The sequence below is a fragment of the Ascidia mentula genome, chromosome 7, assembly GCF_947561715.1.
Source record: "Ascidia mentula chromosome 7, kaAscMent1.1, whole genome shotgun sequence".
Lineage (NCBI taxonomy): Eukaryota > Metazoa > Chordata > Ascidiacea > Phlebobranchia > Ascidiidae > Ascidia > Ascidia mentula.
The window spans coordinates 2,081,918-2,103,998 of NC_138572.1; the positions used below are offsets into that span (position 1 = coordinate 2,081,918).

Sequence of the window (22,081 nt, forward strand, 5' to 3'; positions counted from 1 at the left end):
ATACACCAGATCGGAAAGTTTGTTTTATGCGCGGAGGATTTTGTTTCAGCGATTATGCGCGGAGGATTTTGTTTCAGCGATCGTTAATTGCGCGGACGATCGCAACCTTTTTTTGTACATTAGCTAATTAATATTGCTCGGATTATCGGTAAATTTTCGCAAAAGTGTGGATATTTCCTCCGCGCGCGACATTTTTTTTCAATCTGGCACATACATGGGGTTAAAAACTATTTATATACAATCCACACAATATTAGAAAATTAACCAGAAGTTAACCCAATAGCCTGTACTAAACTTTTTCTGCAATAACAGTTATCAAACATGTAATTGAGTACAGTGATCATAAAAACAGCCAAAATTGCTGCGGTACAGCCCAAGACAAAAACTGCCAAGGTTTAGAAATTTGAGGAATTTTGGACGAAAAACGGCCAATCTGGCAACCCTGGTTTAAGTGTAATAAGACGGTACAAGTGTGAGTGTTTAGTAGTAAAACCTGTTCTAGATTAAAAGTTTTTTAATTATTTTAATAGTTTTATTCTTTCCAAAGTCCAAGGACCCATTCAAATCAAAATTTACTTCCAACGCCAGGTGTTCCGTATATTTATTATTTATAATTTCACGTAGTCGATAGGAGTTTCAAAAAGCAATTATTTTATAGATGAGATGTATTCGGATGCACGTTTCAGTAGATAACAGGTGTCAGTTAAAGAAAAATACATGCAATTGTAACTTAAACGTTTCAAAAAACAGATTCATTAAAAAAGATTCATCAAAAAAAAAATTAAAAAATTAAATTCGAAAACACCTTGACAAATTGTAAGTTCGGCTTCAATCGGACCAAGAACGTTACTAGACTGAATTTAACATTAAATGGAATCTGTTTGAAGTATTGTACTGATATTATAAAAAAATGCAAAGCCTAATTACCCATAAAATTGATGTGTTGCCACTGTGCGCGACGGCACAAGCCTGCCAGTTCTGTTGTCGTATGTGACTTAGTCAGATCTTTCGTTGGTGAAGGCCGCCTTACGTGTTATGATTCCTTGCGTACCAGTGGTATCTTGGCCACAATATTCCCGCTGACCTTCGAGCTTCTGCACTACAGTCGGTAGAACAATTGGTCGGTAAGCTCAACTTAATTTTTTCATATCTCGCCCCCCAGTTGTATGAAAAAGTGGATTCCCTCCAGGTTGGTTTGCCTAGGGCTATGGTCATTACGCTTAAAGAAAGGGGGACAGTCCCATTTTCTGTGTAGTTTGCGCTGCAGAAAAATTTAAATCCCCAAAGCGGTCATGCAAATTGCTTGTTGATGACAGCAGTTTGGAACGTAAACTTTTCAGGAAATGTGCTCCGTTGTACCGTATCCGTTGTCAGAGAAACAATCACCAGAGTTTGATGTGTTGTTATATGTTCCAGATTGCCCTAAACTGCAGAAAAAATAGTTGTTTTCGTGAATTTTACTTCACAAACGTGGCGTTTAATTACCGGTTACGAACGTTAAGAATCACGTGACTATCGAAATGTGAGTTTACAGGAAGCCCGAAGGCTGGTTTATGAACGCACAAAGAATTTGCTAATTGCCACAATTTATTGAAGATAATTCCAAAGTTATTGATTCGTTTTAGTCGCGGATTCTTTTTATGAAACTATCAAGTCTTGTGTATTTTGCTGACTATGGCGTAGATTGAATTGAATTTTTAAAAAAAAAAAGAAACGCTAAGCAACCCGTAGGTATATATGAGAAATGCTTTTAACAGTATTTAATATACATTTTAAATTAGTGTAAGTTTGTCCATGCTTTAGGGCAAGGTGGAGCACTACGTGTCTTATTAGTGTTTAACTAAATAAAACGTTCCAGCACCACGTGGATTTATTGCTAGTTTTTCAAAACACTTTTACCAGATCGGAAAACACTTGACCCAAATCATGGAACGGTTTCTTTGATCCCATTACGTACTCGCTGTCATACACAACTCAAATATTTATTGTGTAAAAATTCTAAACGCTTTTTTTTTTTTTGACAAACACAACAAACTGTATCTTGGAAAAGAATTGAATGTTGCTTCAAATTTTAGAAGTAACAATTTCGAACTAGCGGCACTCCTCATTTGGGACGGGTATTCCCCGTTCTTAGGACTTCCGCTTTTCGAAAAACGCCTTCCTTCTATTTTTGGATGCAATAACAACAACAATTTAAAATAGACTGATTTTCGAGCATAAAATTAACGTACTGTATTTTTTCGATGTTTCGTTTACCATACGGCCAGATGTCGCAAGAATACAGAAAGTTTTATGCCGGAAGATCAGTCTATTTTAAATTGCAATATGCCTGGCAGTAATAGTAGTGCAATAACTACAGTTTAGCGTTTTTGTTTAGGAAAAGAAGTGATTTTCTCAACTAGGTGCCTCATAAAACAAATTGCCGACAGAAGCATGATGAAATTAGCGCCAGCCACGCGTAAAGGTCGTGCGAGCGATAATCAAAGAACTTTTGCAATGTTGTCACGTTTCGGAAATAGATTCCGTTGTGTGATGCAACAAGTTTTTTCAAGGAAACACCGCGATTTTCTTTATTCGATTTACATTTAAGGACCAGTTTTTATAGCCTTTTTCGGCATCACTTTGTTTTTTTTTCAATGTTTTATTCAACAGACTTGCAAACCCAATTGTAAAATATTCACAGTAGTTTTTTTGTCATGTTATAGTAATGCAATTTTAAAGTAAAGTATCGTTGGCCGGCAGAATTCAGACTATGAACAACAGCTATACTCCAAACGCTGCACGCTGAATTGCAGAGGCGTACAGCGTGACATATCACGAACAGGCTTCCGGATAGCTCACGGCCAAAGAGGGAGAAGACTGGCAATCATTTTATTATCAAGCCTCGTTGTTATTCAGCTGAATCAAATGGCCAACGGTGACTTACAGATGGTACCTTAGCCCAAGGCGCTTTTGCGATAGCTCGAAAAAAATTAAATTCGAAGAACGCAGCACAAGGCTGTTTTGTAACGACATTTTTTGTCTATTACGTCATAATCAGAGTTAATGAGGGCGCCGCAATTTGTCGTGGTTACAACAGCTGAGAAAGGATTAGCGTCAAATTGTCGCAACAACACGCATTTCTGCGCTTCCTTAGCTTCGTGAACAGATATTTCTCGTTGTTTAAACAGGATGTCGTGTTCGGGGATGAATGTTTGGTTGCAGAAGCTGAGAGATGTCGCGCATTTGTTTAAGTTGACTGATATCGCGGAAAGAACGTTTTTAAATCATAAACATAACGAAAAGTTTGGTGGATTTGCTTTATATGCTTGACTATACATAACCTAACCTTTCATTTTTAGTGCACATAGCAGTAAACATTATTTTCAATATTTCTTGATATTTTGCATGTTGTACCTGAATAATGCAAACCAAATTATCTGTTTGTTTTTTTTTGTTAATTTTTACAGACCAGTGTTTTTCACAATTGAAATGGGCTTATCTGCCATCGACATTAAGTTAATTCGAGATAGCTGGAAAAAGCTTGTGGACGCTGTCGGCCTGGAAACGTTGGGGTTGGTCGTTCTGCAAGGGTAAGTTCGTTCCTTTGAATGTTATGTTAAAACTATAGGCTGCATGCCACAAATCAATTATGCAAATCAATATGTTGCACGATTTTAAAATAAGATAATAAATTCATTTAAAACGTTTTCTGTTATCTAACTTGAATAAATTGATGTATTCTAGACTTTTCAACCAGGCCCCAGAGACAAGAGTGCTTTTTATCCAGTTGGGAATTAAAGAGGAAGGCGATAAAATGTACACAATTGAAGAGTTAAAGAGTATTGATAAAGTTCTTAAACACGCGAATGAGTAAGTAGCAGTAGGCTATGTTAAAAACCTCTCGCTTGTCCTCTGTCACCGATACAGTAGTTTGAATTGGAGTGGAAAGTAATACTGACCCAAATTTGCGTGTGTAAAAAGCAAGATTAAATGTGTTCTGAAAAATTAAATGAATATCAAAAGCAATCGCGATGTGCGAGTACCTTGTATCTTTGTATCCTCTACTAGTTAACCCTGGAAGATACAATCTTGTATACGAGATGTTTGGCTATTTGCAACATAGTTTAAGGCGCTCTCATACACTAAGTAGAAATACCGGATCGGGATGCGGAAATATAGGATATGACCTGGGTTCGAATCCGGGTCGGGTAAAAAATAAACAAAAAAATCAAATATCGGCCCTCGACTTATATATCAAGCAGAAAACCTTATCAAGATTCATAGCTATAAGACAACCTTATTGGCTCGAACCCAAGTTCGATAAACACAATAAATAAATAAAATGTGAAGAAACACCGGTCAAGGCGCTCGACTCAAACATTCAGGACAACCCGAAAATAGAAACTTGATCGGAATCCAGGATAACGTCAAATGTTCCGACAACGTTGACGGCCACATAACGCCTTAATCTTTTGGTCAAATGCAATGTAATACAGGAACATCTTCTCAATAGCGATAATGTTTCGGTGTAGCCTATAGTCCATTGGGCATACAAATATATAATGCAAGTATTCAAAAGGCCAAACTTATGTAAACCTTTGAAATGTGATTTCGTTTTTAAGCAATCGCTTTCATGGAAAACCGTGTTCGCTGTGACAAGCGTTCCTGGATGGTAATAAAACATGATTTAAAATCGTTATAATCTGAGCCTAATTGTTGTGCGATTTAATTGCGGTGGGTCGCAAGATACCCCACTGCACGCTTGCACGCACAATTGCATATAACTGCGTGTGGTAATTCTAACATGGCGTAATATTTTGAATTCTTGAGAAAGAATAAGCACTTATTACAACGTTTACGAAACTTATTGTAGTAATGTTTGTTATTACTTTACATATTTGTGGTTTGAATTAGTGCCAAAAACGTGTGGGGCGAATTGTGTAAAACTCGTTATTCCGAAATAGGCAAGCCCTGCAATCAGATGCAAACCTTTACGGTTCCCTGTGCGTTTCACCCTTTATTGATTCGACTTCGTTGGACGAGGTACGCGGCTAAACTTGCATTATATTCCACTAAGCCAAAGCCTAAAAGGATAAAATAATCTTTCCTTCACCACAAAAACGTGCTTTTGTTATTTACCTGTTTTCTTTGCAGTCTCGCTAACACTGTGAATGTACTTCTAAGTATTTTGGAAGATACAGACGCTGCTGTTCAAGCCCTCAAGGATTTGGGAAGTGTTCACGTCGCCCACAACGTCACACATAAACATATTGACGTAAGGTTGAAATAGATAAGTTTCATGCATAAGCAATGGAGCCAATAATAGTTTTAAGTGAGCTGCAAAAAGGGCTACTTTTCGACCTATTAGGTTTCATCAGTGTAGCTTTATTGACCATACGACGATTTTCCCACCAAACGGCTGGGGAACGGCTTGGTTGTATCTGGTCTGGTACCCAGCGGTGTCGCCGTCTACATAATCAAATTTTCGCCTACTGGTTTTGGCGTGCAAGATCGCCGTATAGTTCAACTGTACCGGATAAGGATGTTTGACAGATAATTGTATTCTGCACAACAGTAAAGTATTATGCCGTCTACAAAATAGAATACCACATATTTTTTCGCAATGAACAACCGAATTAAACGTTGGTTCGTTGGTTTAAGAACTCTTTAATATTTTGCACTGGTACAACTAATTAAGGATAAATTTTATTTTTGATATTTTTAGACTCTTGGGCCGATTTTGTTGAACGTGATTTGCAGTAACCTGTCTCTACCAGAAACTTCGCCAACGGGCATTTCATGGGGAAAACTATACACCATTATAGCTGCCTGCATGAAAGTATGACCCAATCTTTCTGCGGTACTAAAATCATCATTCAAGATGCATTTAAAATTTCCTACAACAATCTGTATTATACCCGTTTGCATAACACTTCGTCAAATATATATTTCTCGATAACTTATAAACGCCTTGGTTTCGTTCGGTTACCGGTTCAATGGTCACTTGAAAGGAACTTCTATTGCTGATATAGTGAAAATATTTCTCTGGACTTAACTACATTTTATTGAACATGAAACACTTCGATGATTATCTTACTTTTAAGAGAACAGTTAAAACCGCAAATTTCAAAAAGAAAATTTAGGTTTAGGAAAAAAAATACCAACCGCAGTGATTTTATAAAACATGTAAAAATTTGGATTTAATTTTTGGCATTTAGGTTTTGGCAATGACGTTAGAATCGGCAGGCAATGTTGTTTTCTTGGCATTACGAACACTTTCACTGTGTATAAAATAATATAAATTGCATGAAAGCAAGCTAGTTCGTTGAAAAATCTAAGTTACATGGTTTAATCAGATGCGTGATGGGAGAAATGCTGACGATTACAGTGAACTTATCTACACTGTAAGTTATGATTACGCTCAATACAACTCTCCTAAAGTCAGAATGATTAATCGGAAGTGAAAACAGCCAAATGGACAAACGACGCGAATGCGTTAAACGACTTATGGCACCAGTGGTCGTTGGCAGAACACAATGCAATTCGTGACTACTGGAATGCCAAGATTACGCACGTGAAGGTGAAACTAAGTTCGCGTGTGCGATTAGGTTTGGTGTTTGCTTTGAACCATGGCCATAGCATTCCCCTATCATGTCAAGCATTCTCTCACAGCAGTTTTTAAAGTATAACTGTTACCTGTGTTAAATTGCGTGTAAGATATTTCAGAGATGGAAGCAGCAAAACAAAGTTAAATTTGACGCCAAATACATTTCACAAATCACAAGAAAAAGTTAACTTCTTCATCACTTATCCAAAAGCGGCTTGAATTTTTATACTACTAATGCCATTTACCATTTCTAAGTAGTTTAATAAATAAACTTACTATATAGTTAACAGCTAACAGGATGTACTAGAACGCGGAGCTATTATCATAACACGTCCTGCGACTGCATCATCCATAACTATAATTTGCCTTTCCAAAATGAGAAAGCACTGAATTTATGTCCTATGCTTCCTTCCATATCTAATGTGCTCACTATGGTTGCTGGAACGTTAAAACAAACGAATGGATTTTCCAGTGTTGTTGTCGCTCTATCGGGAAGATGTAGTGTTTTAATTCAACTTCTTGACAATCAAGGTAATAACTCTACCATTGTGAATGCCGAAATGCCCATTTCCAAAATTGACATGCTATGGCCAAACTCAGTCCTACAGCGCGTCGTTTTCCAAGGGCCTGTGACGTAGAAATTTAATCATAAAAGAAGTTTTTGGGAAAATAGAGGCAAACACCATGTCATCTGTGATTGATAAATGTACAGTGAATAATAAGTGCTTAACAAGCAAAAATGATTGAGAACCACCGCTTTAGTATGATTGATGAAAGGCACGAACCTGTTTTATATATAAGTTAACAAAAAGTCAAATTCATGTTAGGCGTACAAATTACATTTACGCTGCGATTTATTTGCAAATTATCAAAATGATCGATGCAATTTTGAAGGGATGTTACTGTTAACAGGAAAAAAAAGTTTAGTCTGCTGAAACAGCTAACAACACTAGCTTATATTTTAGTTACGAGTAATACCATCAGCACATTCTATAAAGAGTAAAATAAGCTAGTGGTAAGAAGTGCCATCTTGTCACGGAAACTAGATCTGTTTAGATACTCATTGCAAGCTGGTTTAGGCTTTTGCCACATCATCATTTTGAAAACACAATGCCACAAGCATCGGTAAGTAAAATAGTGTCGGTAGAAAAGCTGTACGACCAGCACGTTGCTGTCTCGATAGCTCACTTTAATTTGAACATGATGTAGCAATATACCGCTTCAATATAATATACATGTAGCTTTATTACGTGTGTTGGTAGAGTTTTAACTTGCTCCGTATACACCATCAACTTGTATTAAATATTAAATTTTTTGGTATTCATTTATATAAATTTATTTATGTCAGGTCAACTCTTGGTTTGGTGTTTTCGTATTGTTTACAAGTGGACCGATGGGATTGTTTTTCATGGGGTTTCATTTTGTAGCACTTGGGCCGGTAATTCCGACTCTACAACATATGTACAACACCACATACATGGTGAGACATAACAGTGTGCTTGCTGTACTTTATCTCTGACAATCCTATTAACAAATCGAATATACACTCACAACGTGTGAGGTTTTATTGCCACACAACAGCATATGTTGCAAGATTAACGTGAAAATATTTAATTAAGCAACGCATTGGGAAACCTTTGTCAGAAGACAAGTGGTTACTATTGCTCTCTTTAACAATGTCTTCCATCATCCTTGGGAGCTTTGTCGGCGGAACAAGCAGCAAAATGTTTCTCTCTTTCCTCTCTCCTAAGCAAACACTGCAACTTTGCCATGTGCTTAACATTATAGGAGTTCTCGTCATGTCATTGGTTGCAGGAATCACGTGGTCATACGAAGCGATGATCATTGGTCGCTTTGTAGTTGGCATTTGTATCGGCGTTAGTTTTGGTAAGTTTACGACAAAAAATTGACGTGTAAATCCATACGTTACGGTTTACATGAACAAGCGTGAAATTACAACATGTTAACAGCTCTATTACCATCTATAATGAAGGAGATGTGTGCGAGTAATAAAGTTCCACTTTGGCAAAGTTACGGTGGATTAAGTGTAGCAGTGGGAAGTTTGATAAGCTCCGCAATAGCACATCCAAAGGTATGTGCAAATAGCAAAAAAAAGGCCTTTTAATTTTTTTGCTTTGTTGTTTTTTTTGTTTATTTTGCAATTTTATTGGTGTCGAGTTTTAAGGCACTTGGAAATATTAAGTATTGGCCGATGCTCGTTGCCATAGCAGCGATTCCTTCTGTCATCTACTTGGTTGCCAGCCCTTGGATTCCAGAGTCGCCATTCTATTTGACGCGGAAGTTAATGTTGGAGGAAGCGATAGTGACCTTGAGAAAGCTACGTCAGTGTGATGACGTAATTATAGAGTTATGTAAATTACACAGAGTATGATGGATATTTCTGTTGTTGTCAGAGTGCCTGTCAACTTGAACTTAACTCAATAAAGGAGGAAATTAATCGAAGCACTAACAATGTTGGCATAAAGGAATTATTCACTACTAAACAATACAGGTACTTTCTAAAACCAACGTATTTCTTCAGTTAACTCAATGTTTCAGCAAAAGAAAATTATAATTTTGTGTTAAAAAGATTTAAATATCCAAATGACGCTTTGTGTTTCTACAATAAAGAAAATGTTTTTCTCGAGAACGTTTGTGACAAAGAATTCACGTTGCAGAAATCAAGCATTGACGATCATTGCTGTATATTCGGGACTCACACTTACTGGCGTCAATAACTTTGTTATCTACAGTGACCAAGTGTTTTTGCAAGCTAACATTGATCCGGAAATTGTCACTTTTTGTACAATCGGAATTTTTGCTCTTGAAGTTCTTGGAGGAGTGATTGGTGTAGGTGAAGTAAAGAAATGGTCAACATAATTTAATTTTCTGCATAAATTTTGCTTAAAATTTGTTTCTCATTCGTTACGTTTTTGTGTCCAGATATTTCACTTCTAACTTCATTTAATTTTAGGCCAGATTGGTTGATCGATTTGGTGGAAAGAAAGTTAATGTCGGTTCAAACATTGCCATCATTTTTGCCCACTCTTTGTTCACAATGAGTCAAGCTACGTATCACCATGCACCGAATATTACGCCTTACTTTTCCATCATCTCAGTTGCTATTTTTATGACGTAAATTTTGTTTTTGAAAAGCTGCTCTTTATTCTTAAAATTTTTGAGATTTAATTTATCTTAAAGCTCAAAAGCTGTAACACCTGATCATGTGGTCTGTTGTTCTTATGACAAAGACATGCAGACACGTTCTGTTCAATTTCAAGTTTGTTTTCGGCAAACCACACAAAAGCGAACTGTATATGCAATAAAAACATTTTGTAAAGCATGATATTGCGGTCGCCATGTTTGATAACACGTTTGAAATACGTCCGAAAAAATGGTAATAAACAAGTATTTTGTTCAAGACCTATCAAAACCTTGCTGGTTTTACTAAAACATTATGAGCTGCATGATACCAGATCTAACCAGCACGTAAATTTATTTGTGTTTGCAGTTTCTTCAGTGGAAGCAACTCAGCCTCGTTGGTGTTATTGGGAGATTTAACCATTGAACCAACCAGAGCGACCGCCCTTGCTTGTGGTTCTTTCGTATTTTGGATTTTAGCATGGTTCACTGGTTTCATACCACCTTATCTACAGGTGTGTGCAATGAGGCATTCAGTTTCTGAATATCTCTAATTAAACCTTCGGGCTGCAGAAAGTATTAAAACCCAGTTTTTCTGCATGGCATGTTTAACATTTCTATACTGAGTGGGGTTATATACATTTTCTTTTCGTCCATTGCCTGAGAAAAAAATCTAAATATGTTCGGACCTCAATACGAATAAAGACACCCAAAATTTTGTGTTTTAGATTACCATATTTCACAACAACTCATGTCCAAGTCAATGTTATTTTTGCTTTCACAGATTGCTCTTGGCGCTTACTCAATGACAATCTGGCTTGGATGTTTGATTGTGTTCCTCATCTTTCAGCTGGTGTACCTTCCCGACACACAAGGGAAAACCTTTGACGAAATCCAAGCTCACTTTAAGTGAAACTCAAATTAAAATATTCCCGTTTTTAGTCTTTCTATCATAAGCATTACATGAACTCATGGTGATCTGTAATTCAAATGACTGAAGTTTGTCATATTTTTTGCTTACAGTGGATTGTAAGTTCATTAAATGTTTATTTTGTTTATATTTCGTGCTTTCATGCCATAAATGTAAATGGCGTGTTTATCTATGCACCGAAATTATCAATAAAAATGTTTATTCATTGGGTTTTTTATTATTCCCACGTACTCCTTTGATGTGAAGATAGTTTAGTAAAAATATGGTTATTCCATATTTTACAACATGAATTTCGAACGTACGTGGAACCAAAGATATGCCCGATTGTGCCAACATTACAGCAAAACATCAGCGCAAACAAAGATTGTTTGTCTTTACTTTTGTGTTTTGTACAGTTTAGTGGCCATCACATCGATTGTATACAGTTTTATATTAACCAAAGAAATTAAAACAAATAAAGGCAATCATCACACACAAACAATTGTTATTGCTACTGTCATTTTTTCCATTTACAGTTGATCCGCGTTTGAATTCAAAGCTGTTTACCAAACCAGGATTACAAGCGTCTAAACCTACTTTGCGGTAAACGAACACGAAATCGTCGCGGACGTGAAACCGATACTAACAGTTAGTTTTAATTTCTTGCTAATCAGCCGCGGAGTTGTTAAGCCATCCTTGTCAGGACTTTGGATACGTGCAGAATGCACAAATACTGTCGAGCTTGCGTGAAACCAACATTAACAGTTGGTCTTGTTTTTTTCTGATAATCACCCACGGTGCTGTTAAGCCATGCTTGTCAGGACTTTGGATATGTGCAGAATGCACAAATGTAACCGAAATTAGCTTGTCTTGGGCCTAGGCTACTCTGCACTAACGGCCTATCGCAGAGGCCTGGAGTCACACGACCAAGGTGGCTATTTTTGTAATACAAGAGAAAAACGCTAATAGGTATAAAAAGAATAAAACGATAAAAGCGCGAATAAAACAACGTTTGTTCTAAGACTGGCACAAAATACACATTCCACGACGACTAGCGTTCATCAGCAATTACCACATAAGATCTCCCACCAAAAACAGTGTTTACCACACGCCACCACCAGAGAACTGTCTGGCTTTTCGCTCATTATTTCTCTCGCCAGCGCTTGACCAATCATTTCTGCCCGCGTTTGCCACGCAAGCATGAACGAGTAAATTGCAAAATAATTACAAATATATTATAAAGGTGAGTGTGAAAAGTAAACAAAGAAAAACATGTGAGTTAAAGTGAAGGTGAAGTGAAAATACAAAAAGAAATAAAGCGTGTGAAAAACAAAACGAACAAAGACGTTTACACAAATACTGTCGAGCTTGCGTGAAACCAACACTAACAGTTGGTCTTGTTTTTCTGCTAATCACCCACGGTGCTGTTAAGCCATCCTTGTCAGGACTTTGAAAACGTGCAGAATGCACAAACACCGCGAGCTTGCAGAGGTATTTGCAGACGTCCGACAAACCTACGTCAACAGGACTTAAAAGGGCCCGAGTCGGTTTGCAAGGTAATTTTTGTTCAGAACACGGTGGGCAATAAGTAGAAACAATAGCTCCATGGTAAACAACTTTGTTACCACGTTAAGAAAGAATTTCACTTGATCAACTGAAAGTTTCATGTTAACTTTTACGTAGGTTATCTATTTGTTAGGTATAGGGTTGCGCTAATTCGAAACTTTTACTTAGGGATCCTTGTTAAAACAAATCTTAATCTCCATGTGGTAATTTTAAGATAAAATGTTACACATCTGATGGCTACGCATTGTATAATTTGCAAATGGGTGCAAGCCATAACAAATCAGGAGGTCATGAATTGCGGGACACAGATATCATTGTTTACTTTGAAACTGACAGATTTCTTCCGCAAAGCCTTGGGCCCACCTATAATCTCATATTTTTCCTCTCGTTGGTCGTGCATGAAAAGCTCTATCTTGCAGCGAAGAAGAAGAAAGTAAAGAAGGTTGTAAATCTTATAAAATGACTCGAAAGCGTGAGAAACGGCAGAAAGATAGTAAAACGCGATATTACTATAAGGTAAACCATATCGCAAGAATATTGTGGAACGTGTCGCTGAATGAGCAGTGTTGAAATGTTCGCAAATTAACCTATGGCAATTTTGTTGTTTGTTTGTTCCGATTGCTCAATATATTTGGAAACTTTTCTATTGTTGCATGTTGCAGGTGAATTGGAGCAGATCATCGTTTAAATTTGGTTACTTGTACCTCTTTTGCACTGATTAACAATTTTGTAAGGAGATGGCAGATGAATCGGTAAATGAAACTTAATAGACAAATAGTAGAATAACAGGTTTACAGGCTTCGCAGCCAAGCAATCAGGGGCCATCCTGCCAATCATACCAGTGTGTAAAACATTACCACTTAGTCGATTAAACAAATACTTCTTTTGTCACAAGGCCAACTCATGGTTTGCTGCGTTTGTGATGTTCGTGACTGCTCCTCTGGGATTTTTTTGCGTCGGTTTTCATTTCACAGCGCTCGGCCCCATTATACCAGCTCTACACTCCATGTACAACTCCACGTACATCGTAAGTAACCACGAAAATAAATTAAGTTACCGTTGATTTTATTTGTTGTAAGATTCCTTGCGGAAATTTGCGAAATGCGGCAAATTCTGGATATTTTTAAAGTCGTTTGACCCAGCAGTTATTTTTGCATTGCACAAAAATATTTTAACGTATGGATGACAGGACAATAAAATTAAATAGTAAAGTGGCAATCGGCCCCGAAAACCGCGTCCTTGCGATAAAATGATAAAAGTCAGAATTATCCAAATACCAACAGATTTTCCTGCGAAAAAAATTGTTGCTACTAAAGGCATTGTTATTTGTTTAGGAGAGAAATGGTGTTCCAATTCCTGACGACAAGTGGCTTCTTCTCCTAACCCTTACAATGTCGTTTCTCATTGTTGGTGGCATCATAGGAGGAACGAGCAGCAAAATTATGCTTTGTTTTCTTTCCGGAAAACGTTTACTGCAACTTTGCCACGTGCTTAACATTATAGGAGTTCTCGTCATGTCATTGGTCGCTGGAATCACGTGGTCGTACGAAGCGATGATCATTGGTCGATTGTTCAGCGGTTTTCCTCTTGGTGTCTTTTATGGTGTGTTAATTTTCACTAGTAGAGACAATGCATCAGGTCATGAAAACATGAGTCTAATTTATTCACAATTAATTCATTATCAATGATGAAACATTATTATTATGTTTCTTTTTGTTTGTATAGCTCTGCTGCCGTCTATGGTTACGCAATTGTGTGCGAGAAAGAGAATACCTGTTTGGCAAAGTTATGGTGGAATAAGTTTATCAGTTGGCTGTCTGCTCGGTCCATCATTTGCACATCCGAAGGTAACTAGATCCAACTTGTACATTTACGAACCTTGCCGTTGTTTTATCACTCAAATACAGGAATTGTGGTTGTCAATCAATCCTGGTTACAAAATCCAAACCATTTTTTTCCAATTTTTGTTCCTCTAGGCGCTGGGCAACATCCATTACTGGCCTGTGCTGGTTGCAATCGCAGCAATCCCATCTTTGATTTATTTAATCACAAGCCCTTGGATTCCAGAGTCGCCGTTTTATTTGGTTCGAAAATCGCAGTTGAAAGAAGCAACGGAGTCTTTGAAAAGGTTACGAAAAGGAAGCACAGTAAGCTTTGGAGTCCAGTGTCAAACGTAGTTTTATATACGTTTCATTCCAGAGCGACTGCAAAAGGGAACTTGACACAATTGAAACCGAAGTGAACAAGAGCAGCAAGCTTGTTGGAGTGAAAGAACTATTCAGAACAAAACAATACAGGTATTTTGTTGCCTATTGAAAACACAGACGTGTCACAGTTGTGAGTACAAAACAACCAAACCATAAAAAAAATACTTAATTTTATTAAAGACGTGTACATATCCATTTATCAAAAAAACTTGCCGAAAACAGTAACCATGAAAAAAAATCTTACCTTTAGAAACCAAGCCTTGACTATTATTGCTGTGTATTCGGGATTCATGCTTACTGGAGTCAACAACTTTGTCATCTACACTGACCAAGTGTTTTTGCAAGCCAACATTGATCCGGAAATTGTCACTTTCTGTACAATCGGAGTTTTTGCTCTGCAAGTTTTTGCAGGAATAATCGGTGTAAGTGTCAAAAATTCCTGAATCAATCTACCTTCAGTTTCATCTGGAAACATATTCCAAAAAGTCTATACCAACACATGGCAATTTTAAGGCTTTTGGTTTAAATTGATCCAGTTTTCTTATTCTGTAGTCGCATGACAATTTTAATTTATTTTTAATCAAATTTCAACATTACTTAAAAATTTTATAATCATCTTTGTTACGTTTTAGTCCAGGTTAGTTGATCGGTTCGGTGGAAAGAAGGTTAATGTCGGTGCAAACATTTCCATAATTTTTGCTCTCACCTTATTCACAATAAGTCAAACAACAGCTCACCTCGCACCCAATGTAATGCCTTACTTTGCTATCATCTCTGTTGCGATCTTCATGGTTAGGTTAGTGATGCTTTCATAGTAATAATTAATACAAATTGTACTTATGGCACTTATATTACGTTTGTGTTTTTTGTAACCAACGTTATAACCCTAAGGAAGTCTCGCAAGATTGTGGAAGAAACGTTGGTTACAATAAACACTTTCCTAACTTAAGTGCCAGAGGAACGATTTCTTTTAATTACTATGCTTAGAATAGCTCTATAAAGTAACATAGTTTTGTTTCCCATGAATGTGGAGGTCGTATTACTTTCCCTTCTTCTGTGGTCCAATTTTTGCCAAACACAAAAATGCTGTCGTGCAATAGGAGATAATATTGCGTGTTATTGAAGGCTTGTTTTCTTTCTGGACAACGCAAATAGATTGAAGGCTGCAGAAAGCTGTTGTTTACTTGTTGTTAGTTCTGTACCGGTGGAATGAATATAAGATGAGATTTTATGATAAGATCCTTCAATTAATCCGCTTTTAATTATGTCTGGGATTAGAATAATCAGAACATGCTTTGAAGATGCATTGTAACTATATGCGTTGTCTCGACGTCGGGCTTTTTGCGTAAACCCTCCCGACCGTCTGGAATTCAGTTAACCGCGGTGACAGCAGATTGCAAAACATCAGGCACACCTTAATCCGCGAAGCCATGGACGCACGAGACAAATACTCACGTTTCTTGATTTTGTTACAGTTTCTTTGGAGGAAGCAACCTGGGAACACTCGTGTTGCTCGGAGATTTGACTATTGAACCGACCAGAGACACAGCCCTTGCTTGTGGGTCGTTTTTCATGTGGGTTCTCTCCTGGTTTGTGGGTTTTATCCCCCCTTATTTACAGGTGAGGAAATAAAAAGTTTCGATATTTGCCAAAATAATTCTGTGTGCTTATCATAGAATTTTGCTTTGGTTGTCAAACATTTTATACCTGTTTTTGGCCAGAGAAAGGAACAGTTAGCTGAAGAAAATGTATTGTACACATAGAAAATAAAACTGACAAAATGGGGATTATAATTTATATTTTTTAATGCAGATTGCCCTTGGTCCCTACTCAATGACAATCTGGCTTGGATGTTCGATTGTGTTCCTCATCTTTCAACTGGTGTACCTTCCCGACACAAAGGGGAGAACCCCGGATGAGATCCAAGCTCACTTTAAGTGAAATCAATGTTCCAGTTTTGGGCTTGTGTAACATACGCATGATGCGTAATGCGACAGAGGATTCTAACATAATAAACCTTGGAGAATGTCTAATGACCTTTGTATATACGTGGGTGAAATAAATAAACATATAACAAACATGTATTGTGGGTTTGTTTCAACATTACACAACAGACGCCGAGAAACTTTTGGACGCAGCAGACCGTATGTTCAATTATCAAAAACTCCTTCGCGATCCGAATGACTGTTTTTAGTACTTACTCGCGATGATCGATCATTGCATTTATTACATAATGAAAACAGATTGCAGTTTTAGAAATTACATTTTTCGTAAAACTTTTGCATGTACATTTGTACGACAATTCCGTGTCGGCAGACACCACAATTTATGCCATGTTTAAACTTTAAATACATTCACGTTTTCATTAAGAAAAACGCAATTTAAATTCCCTGTGTACTTCAGCGCACGGATTGTAAACCACCGCATGTGAGAGACATAGATAAAATCTTCGTATTTACCAAAGAAATTATAACAAATGACGGCAATCATAATACAAAAACAATATATTTATTTTGGAACACAACTTCTCATAGCTCTGGGTATAAATAGGCCAGTCTTATCACACTCAGAATATATTTATTACTACAGTCATTTTTCCATTCAATGTTGTTCCGCGTTTGAATTCATATCTGTTTACCAAACCAGGATTACAAGCGTCTAAACCGACTTTGTGGCAAACAAACACGGAATCGTCGGGGGCGCGAAACCAATACTAACAGTTGCCTTTGTTTTCCTGCTAATCAGTTTTGCCAAGGAGCAGCTAATCCATCCTTGTCGGGACATTTGATACGTGCAGAATGCGTAAATATTGTCGAGCTTATTGCAGAGGTATTTGCAGACACCCGACAAACCTACGTCAACAGGACTTAAAAGGAACTGAGTCGGTTTGCAACGTAATTTTTGTTTAGAGCACAGTGGTTAATGAGTAGACACGATTACTCTAAGGTAAACAACTGTGTTACCACGTTAAGAAAGAATTGCACTTGACAATTTGGAAGCTTCTGGTTAACTATTACGTAGGTCAAATCTTAATCTCCATACATGTAGTAAATTTCCTAACAAATGTTGCACACGCATTAGCCACACATTGTTTATTTTTAGGGATGTTCCAATGCAAAAATAATTGAATTGCTCGAATCCTTTGTATTTTTGCTTTAGCGCAATTTCGCTATAAATCAGAAATCTCATAAATATTAACATTTAGGATTAGTCATAATAAAAAAGGACTGTTAATGCTTGTAGCAAAAAAGTAAAATTTGCAAAATTATATCTTTTAAACTAATTTTATTCAGATCCAGTTGGGTGCAAGGCATAGCAAATCAGGAGGCCCATGAACGGGGGACACAGATATCATCGTTTACTTTCAAACTGACTGTTTTTTCCCGCAAAGCCTTGGGCCCACCTACAATCTCAGATTTTTTCCTCGCAGTGGTCGTGCCTTAAAAGCTTAATCTTGCAGCGAAGAAGGCAGTGTAAAGAAGATTGTAAATCCTTAAAAATGACTCACAAGCGTGAAAAACGACAGGAAGATAGTGAAACGTGGCGACATTATTAAGGTAAACCATATAGCAAGAATATAATGGAACGTATCGCTTAATGAGCTGTGTTAAACGGTTTCCAATTAACCTATGGCGACTTTGTTGTGTTTTTTGCTCTATAGATAGTGATTGCTCTATAGATTAGTAAACTTTTTTATTGGTGCATGTTGCAGGTAAATTTGGTGCTGATTCTCTTTTGAATTTGGTTACTTGTACCTCTTTTGCACTGATTAACAATTCTGTAAGGAAATGGCAGATGAATCGGTAAATGAAACTTCATAGCAAAATATTCATTCTAGTTTACAACATCAATGCTAGTAAATTAACCAAATAATTCTTTTGTCACAAGGCCAACTCATGGTTTGCTGCGTTTGTGATGTTCGTGACTGCTCCTCTGGGATTTTTTTGCGCCGGTCTTCATTTGACAGCGCTCGGTCCCATTATACCAGCTCTACACTCCATGTACAACTCCACGTACATTGTAAGTAAACACGAAAATAAATTAAGTTACCGTTGATTTTATTTGTTGTAAGATTCCTTGAGGAAATTTGCGAAATGCGGCAAATTCTGGATATTTTAAAAGTCGTTTAACCCAGTAGTTATTTTTTGCATTGCACAAAAATGTTTTAACGTATGGATGACAGGACAATAAAATTAAATAAAAAAGTGGCAATCGGTCCCGAAAACCGCGTTCTTGCGATAAAATGATAAAAGTCAGAATTTACTGCGAAAAAAATTGTTGCTACTAAAGGCATTGTTATTTGTTTAGGAGAGAAATGGTGTTCCAATACCTGAAGACAAGTGGCTTCTTCTTCTAACCCTTACAATGTCGTTTCTCATTGTTGGTGGCATCATAGGAGGAACGAGCAGCAAAATTATGCTTTGTTTTCTTTCCGGAAAACGTTTACTGCAACTTTGCCACGTGCTTAACATTATAGGAGTTCTCGTCATGTCATTGGTCGCTGGAATCACGTGGTCGTACGAAGCGATGATCATTGGTCGATTTTTCTGCGGTTTTCCTCTTGGTGTCTTTTATGGTGTGTCAATTTACACAAGTATAGTTAATGCATCAGGACATCAGGCTTTCGCCTTTTGATGAAAAAATGAATTTAATTTATTCACAATTAATTGATTATCAAGTGATGAAATGTTATTATTATGTTTCTTTTTGTTTGTATAGCTTTGCTGCCTTCTATGGTTACGCAATTATGTGCGAGAAAGAGAATACCTGTTTGGCAAAGTTATGGCGGAATAACTTTATCAGTTGGCTGTCTGCTCGGTCCGTCATTTGCACATCCGAAGGTAACTAGATCCAACTTGTACATCTTGCCGTTGTTTTATCACTCAATCATTTACGCCTTAGCGCGCATAACAGCCTGGTTGCAAAATCCAAACCACATTTTTTCCAATTTTTGTTCCTCTAGGCGCTGGGCAACATTCAATACTGGCCTGTGCTGGTTGCAATCGCAGCAATCCCATCTTTGATTTATTTAATCACAAGCCCTTGGATTCCAGAGTCGCCGTTTTATTTGGTTCGAAAATCACAGTTGAAAGAAGCAACGGAGTCTTTGAAAAGGTTACGAAAAGGAAGCACAGTAAGCTTTGGAGTCCAGTGTCAAACGTAGTTTTATATACGTTTCATTCCAGAGCGACTGCAAAAGGGAACTTGACACAATTGAAACCGAAGTGAACAAGAGCAGCAAGCTTGTTGGAGTGAAAGAACTATTCAGAACAAAACAATACAGGTATTTTGTTGCCTATTGAAAACACAGACGTGTCACAGTTGTGAGTGCAAAACAACCAAAGCATAAAAAAAATACTTAATTTTATTAAAGACGTGTACATATCCATTTATCAAAAAAACTTGCCGAAAACAGTAACCATGAAAAAAAATCTTACCTTTAGAAACCAAGCATTGACTATTATTGCTGTGTATTCGGGATTCATGCTTACTGGAGTCAACAATTTTGTCATCTACACTGACCAAGTGTTTTTGCAAGCCAACATTGATCCGGAAATTGTCACTTTCTGTACAATCGGAGTTTTTGCTCTGCAAGTTTTTGCAGGAATAATCGGTGTAAGTGTAAAAAATTCCTGAATCAATCTACCTTCAGTTTCATCTGGGAACATATTCCAAAAAATCTATACCAACACATGGCAATTTTAATTAATTTTTAATCAAATTTCAACATTACTTAAAAATTTTATAATCATCTTTGTTACGTTTTAGTCCAGGTTAGTTGATCGGTTCGGTGGAAAGAAGGTTAATGTCGGTGCAAACATTTCCATAATTTTTGCTCTCACCTTATTCACAATAAGTCAAACAACAGCTCATCTCGCACCCAATGTAATGCCTTACTTTGCTATCATCTCTGTTGCTATCTTCATGGTTAGGTTAGTGATGCTTTCAAAGTCATAATTAATAGAAATTGTACTTATGGCACTTCTGTTACGTTAGTGTTTTTTCGCAACCAACGTATAACCCTATAAAGGAAGTCTCGCCGTATGGTGGACGAAACGTTGGTTACAATAAACACTTTCGTAACTTAAGTGCCAGAGGAACAGTTCTCATTGATTACTATGCTTGGCACAAAGAATAGCTCTATAACATAGCTTGTTTTCCACGAAATTGGAGGCGAAACAAGTCATATTACTTTCCTAAACCACGGGATCACGTCTCGACATCGCGCTGTTTGCGTAAACTCTCCCGACCGTCTAGCTGCGGTGACAACAGATTGCAAAACACTGGGCACACCACAATTCCTTTTAATTACTATGCTTACTATGATTAGCTCTATAAAGTTACATAGTTTGTTTTCCATGAATGTGAATGCGCAACAAGTCGTATTACTTTCCCATTCTCATGTGGTCAAATTTTCGCCAAACACGAAAATGCTGTTTTGCAATAGGTGATAATAAGCTTGTTATTGAAGGCTTGTTTACTTTCTGGACAACGCAAATATACCGAAGGCTGCAGAAAGCTGTTGTTTACCTGTTGTTAGTTCTGTGCCGGTGGAATGAATATAACTTGAGGTTTTATAATAAAGCCTTCAAGTAATCCGAAAGTGACACTTTCGATTATCTTTTGGATTAAAATAACTAAAACATGCTTTGAAGATGCATTTTAACTGTGCGTTGTCTCGACGTCGGGCTTTTTGCGTCAACTCTCCCGACCGTCTGGAATTCAGTTAACCGCGGTGACAGCAGATTGCAAAACATCCGGCACACCCTACTAATCCGCGAAGCCAATGACTCGACGCAAATACTCACGTTTCTTGATTTTGTGTACAGTTTCTTTGGAGGAAGCAACCTGGGAACACTCGTGTTGCTCGGAGATTTGACTATTGAACCGACCAGAGACACAGCCCTTGCTTGTGGGTCGTTTTTTATGTGGGTTCTCTCCTGGTTTGTGGGTTTTATCCCCCCTTATTTACAGGTGAGGAAATAAAAAGTTTCGATATTTGCCAAAATAATTCTGTGTGCTTATCATAGAATTCCACTTTGGATGTCAAACGTTTTATACCTGTTTTTTGGCGAGTGAAAGGAGCAGTTAGCTGAAAAAAATGTATTGCACACATAGAAAATAAAACTGACAAAGTGGGGATTATAATTTATATTTTTTTGTGCAGATTGCCCTTGGTCCCTACTCAATGACAATCTGGCTTGGATGTTCGATTGTGTTCCTCATCTTCCAACTGGTGTACCTTCCCGACACAAAGGGGAGAACCCCGGATGAGATCCAAGCTCACTTTAAGTGAAATCAATGTTCCAGTTTTGGGCTTGTGTAACATACGCATGATGCGTAATGCGACAGAGGATTCTAACATAATAAACCTTTGAGAATGTCTAATGACCTTTGTATATACGTGGGTGAAATAAATAAACATATAACAAACATGTATTGTGGGTTTGTTTCAACATTACACAACAGACGCCGAGAAACTTTTAGACGCAGCAGACCGTATGTTCAATTATCAAAAACTCCTTCGAGATCCGAATGACTGTTTTTAGTACTTACTCGCTATGCTCCATCATTGCATTTATTACATAATGAAAACAGATTGCAGTTTTAGAAATTACATTTTTCGTAAAACTTGTGCATGTACATTTGTACGACAATTCCGTGTCG

The 22,081-nt window shown here is 37.3% G+C and overlaps 3 protein-coding genes and 1 pseudogene across 3 annotated transcripts; all 4 read left to right on the forward strand.

Annotated features, from left to right (window-relative positions):
- Positions 1 to 3,442: 3,442 nt before the first annotated feature.
- On the forward strand, positions 3,443 to 5,843 carry LOC145909164 (cytoglobin-1-like). Its single transcript, XM_082996488.1, has 4 exons — positions 3,443 to 3,572; positions 3,727 to 3,852; positions 5,137 to 5,257; positions 5,708 to 5,843. The coding sequence occupies exons 1-4, from the start codon at positions 3,472 to 3,474 to the stop codon at positions 5,825 to 5,827; spliced, it is 468 nt and encodes a 155-aa protein (XP_082852614.1). The 5' UTR covers positions 3,443 to 3,471; the 3' UTR covers positions 5,828 to 5,843.
- A 1,856-nt stretch (positions 5,844 to 7,699) lies between these two features.
- On the forward strand, positions 7,700 to 10,643 carry LOC145908917 (solute carrier family 2, facilitated glucose transporter member 5-like; annotated as a pseudogene).
- Positions 10,644 to 12,866: 2,223 nt separating this feature from the next.
- Positions 12,867 to 16,463, forward strand: LOC145908728 (solute carrier family 2, facilitated glucose transporter member 7-like). The gene is made up of 10 exons (XM_082996057.1): positions 12,867 to 12,958; positions 13,102 to 13,233; positions 13,541 to 13,808; positions 13,932 to 14,053; positions 14,183 to 14,353; positions 14,406 to 14,503; positions 14,664 to 14,835; positions 15,046 to 15,209; positions 15,889 to 16,033; positions 16,226 to 16,463. The coding sequence occupies exons 1-10, from the start codon at positions 12,944 to 12,946 to the stop codon at positions 16,352 to 16,354; spliced, it is 1,416 nt and encodes a 471-aa protein (XP_082852183.1). The 5' UTR covers positions 12,867 to 12,943; the 3' UTR covers positions 16,355 to 16,463.
- A 1,434-nt stretch (positions 16,464 to 17,897) lies between these two features.
- LOC145908716 (solute carrier family 2, facilitated glucose transporter member 7-like) lies at positions 17,898 to 21,838 on the forward strand. Its single transcript, XM_082996039.1, has 11 exons — positions 17,898 to 17,970; positions 18,126 to 18,216; positions 18,302 to 18,433; positions 18,722 to 18,989; positions 19,133 to 19,254; positions 19,377 to 19,547; positions 19,600 to 19,697; positions 19,858 to 20,029; positions 20,183 to 20,346; positions 21,244 to 21,388; positions 21,582 to 21,838. Exons 2-11 carry the CDS (start codon positions 18,202 to 18,204, stop codon positions 21,708 to 21,710), a joined length of 1,416 nt encoding a protein of 471 aa, XP_082852165.1. The 5' UTR covers positions 17,898 to 17,970; positions 18,126 to 18,201; the 3' UTR covers positions 21,711 to 21,838.
- Positions 21,839 to 22,081: the final 243 nt, after the last annotated feature.

Excerpts from the sequence above, each read along its gene's own strand:
- LOC145909164 (XM_082996488.1), top strand. The coding sequence starts at position 3,472 with ATGGGCTTATCTGCCATCGACATTAAGTTAATTCGAGATAGCTGGAAA. Across the intron at positions 3,573-3,726 it reads GGGTTGGTCGTTCTGCAAGG|ACTTTTCAACCAGGCCCCAG; the intron begins GTAAGTTCGTTC and ends GATGTATTCTAG. Across the intron at positions 3,853-5,136 it reads GTTCTTAAACACGCGAATGA|TCTCGCTAACACTGTGAATG; the intron begins GTAAGTAGCAGT and ends TTTTCTTTGCAG.
- LOC145908728 (XM_082996057.1), top strand. Across the intron at positions 13,234-13,540 it reads TGTACAACTCCACGTACATC|GAGAGAAATGGTGTTCCAAT; the intron begins GTAAGTAACCAC and ends TTATTTGTTTAG. Across the intron at positions 16,034-16,225 it reads TTATCCCCCCTTATTTACAG|ATTGCCCTTGGTCCCTACTC; the intron begins GTGAGGAAATAA and ends TTTTTAATGCAG.
- LOC145908716 (XM_082996039.1), top strand. Across the intron at positions 19,548-19,599 it reads GGTTACGAAAAGGAAGCACA|AGCGACTGCAAAAGGGAACT; the intron begins GTAAGCTTTGGA and ends GTTTCATTCCAG. Across the intron at positions 20,347-21,243 it reads GTTGCTATCTTCATGGTTAG|TTTCTTTGGAGGAAGCAACC; the intron begins GTTAGTGATGCT and ends TTTTGTGTACAG.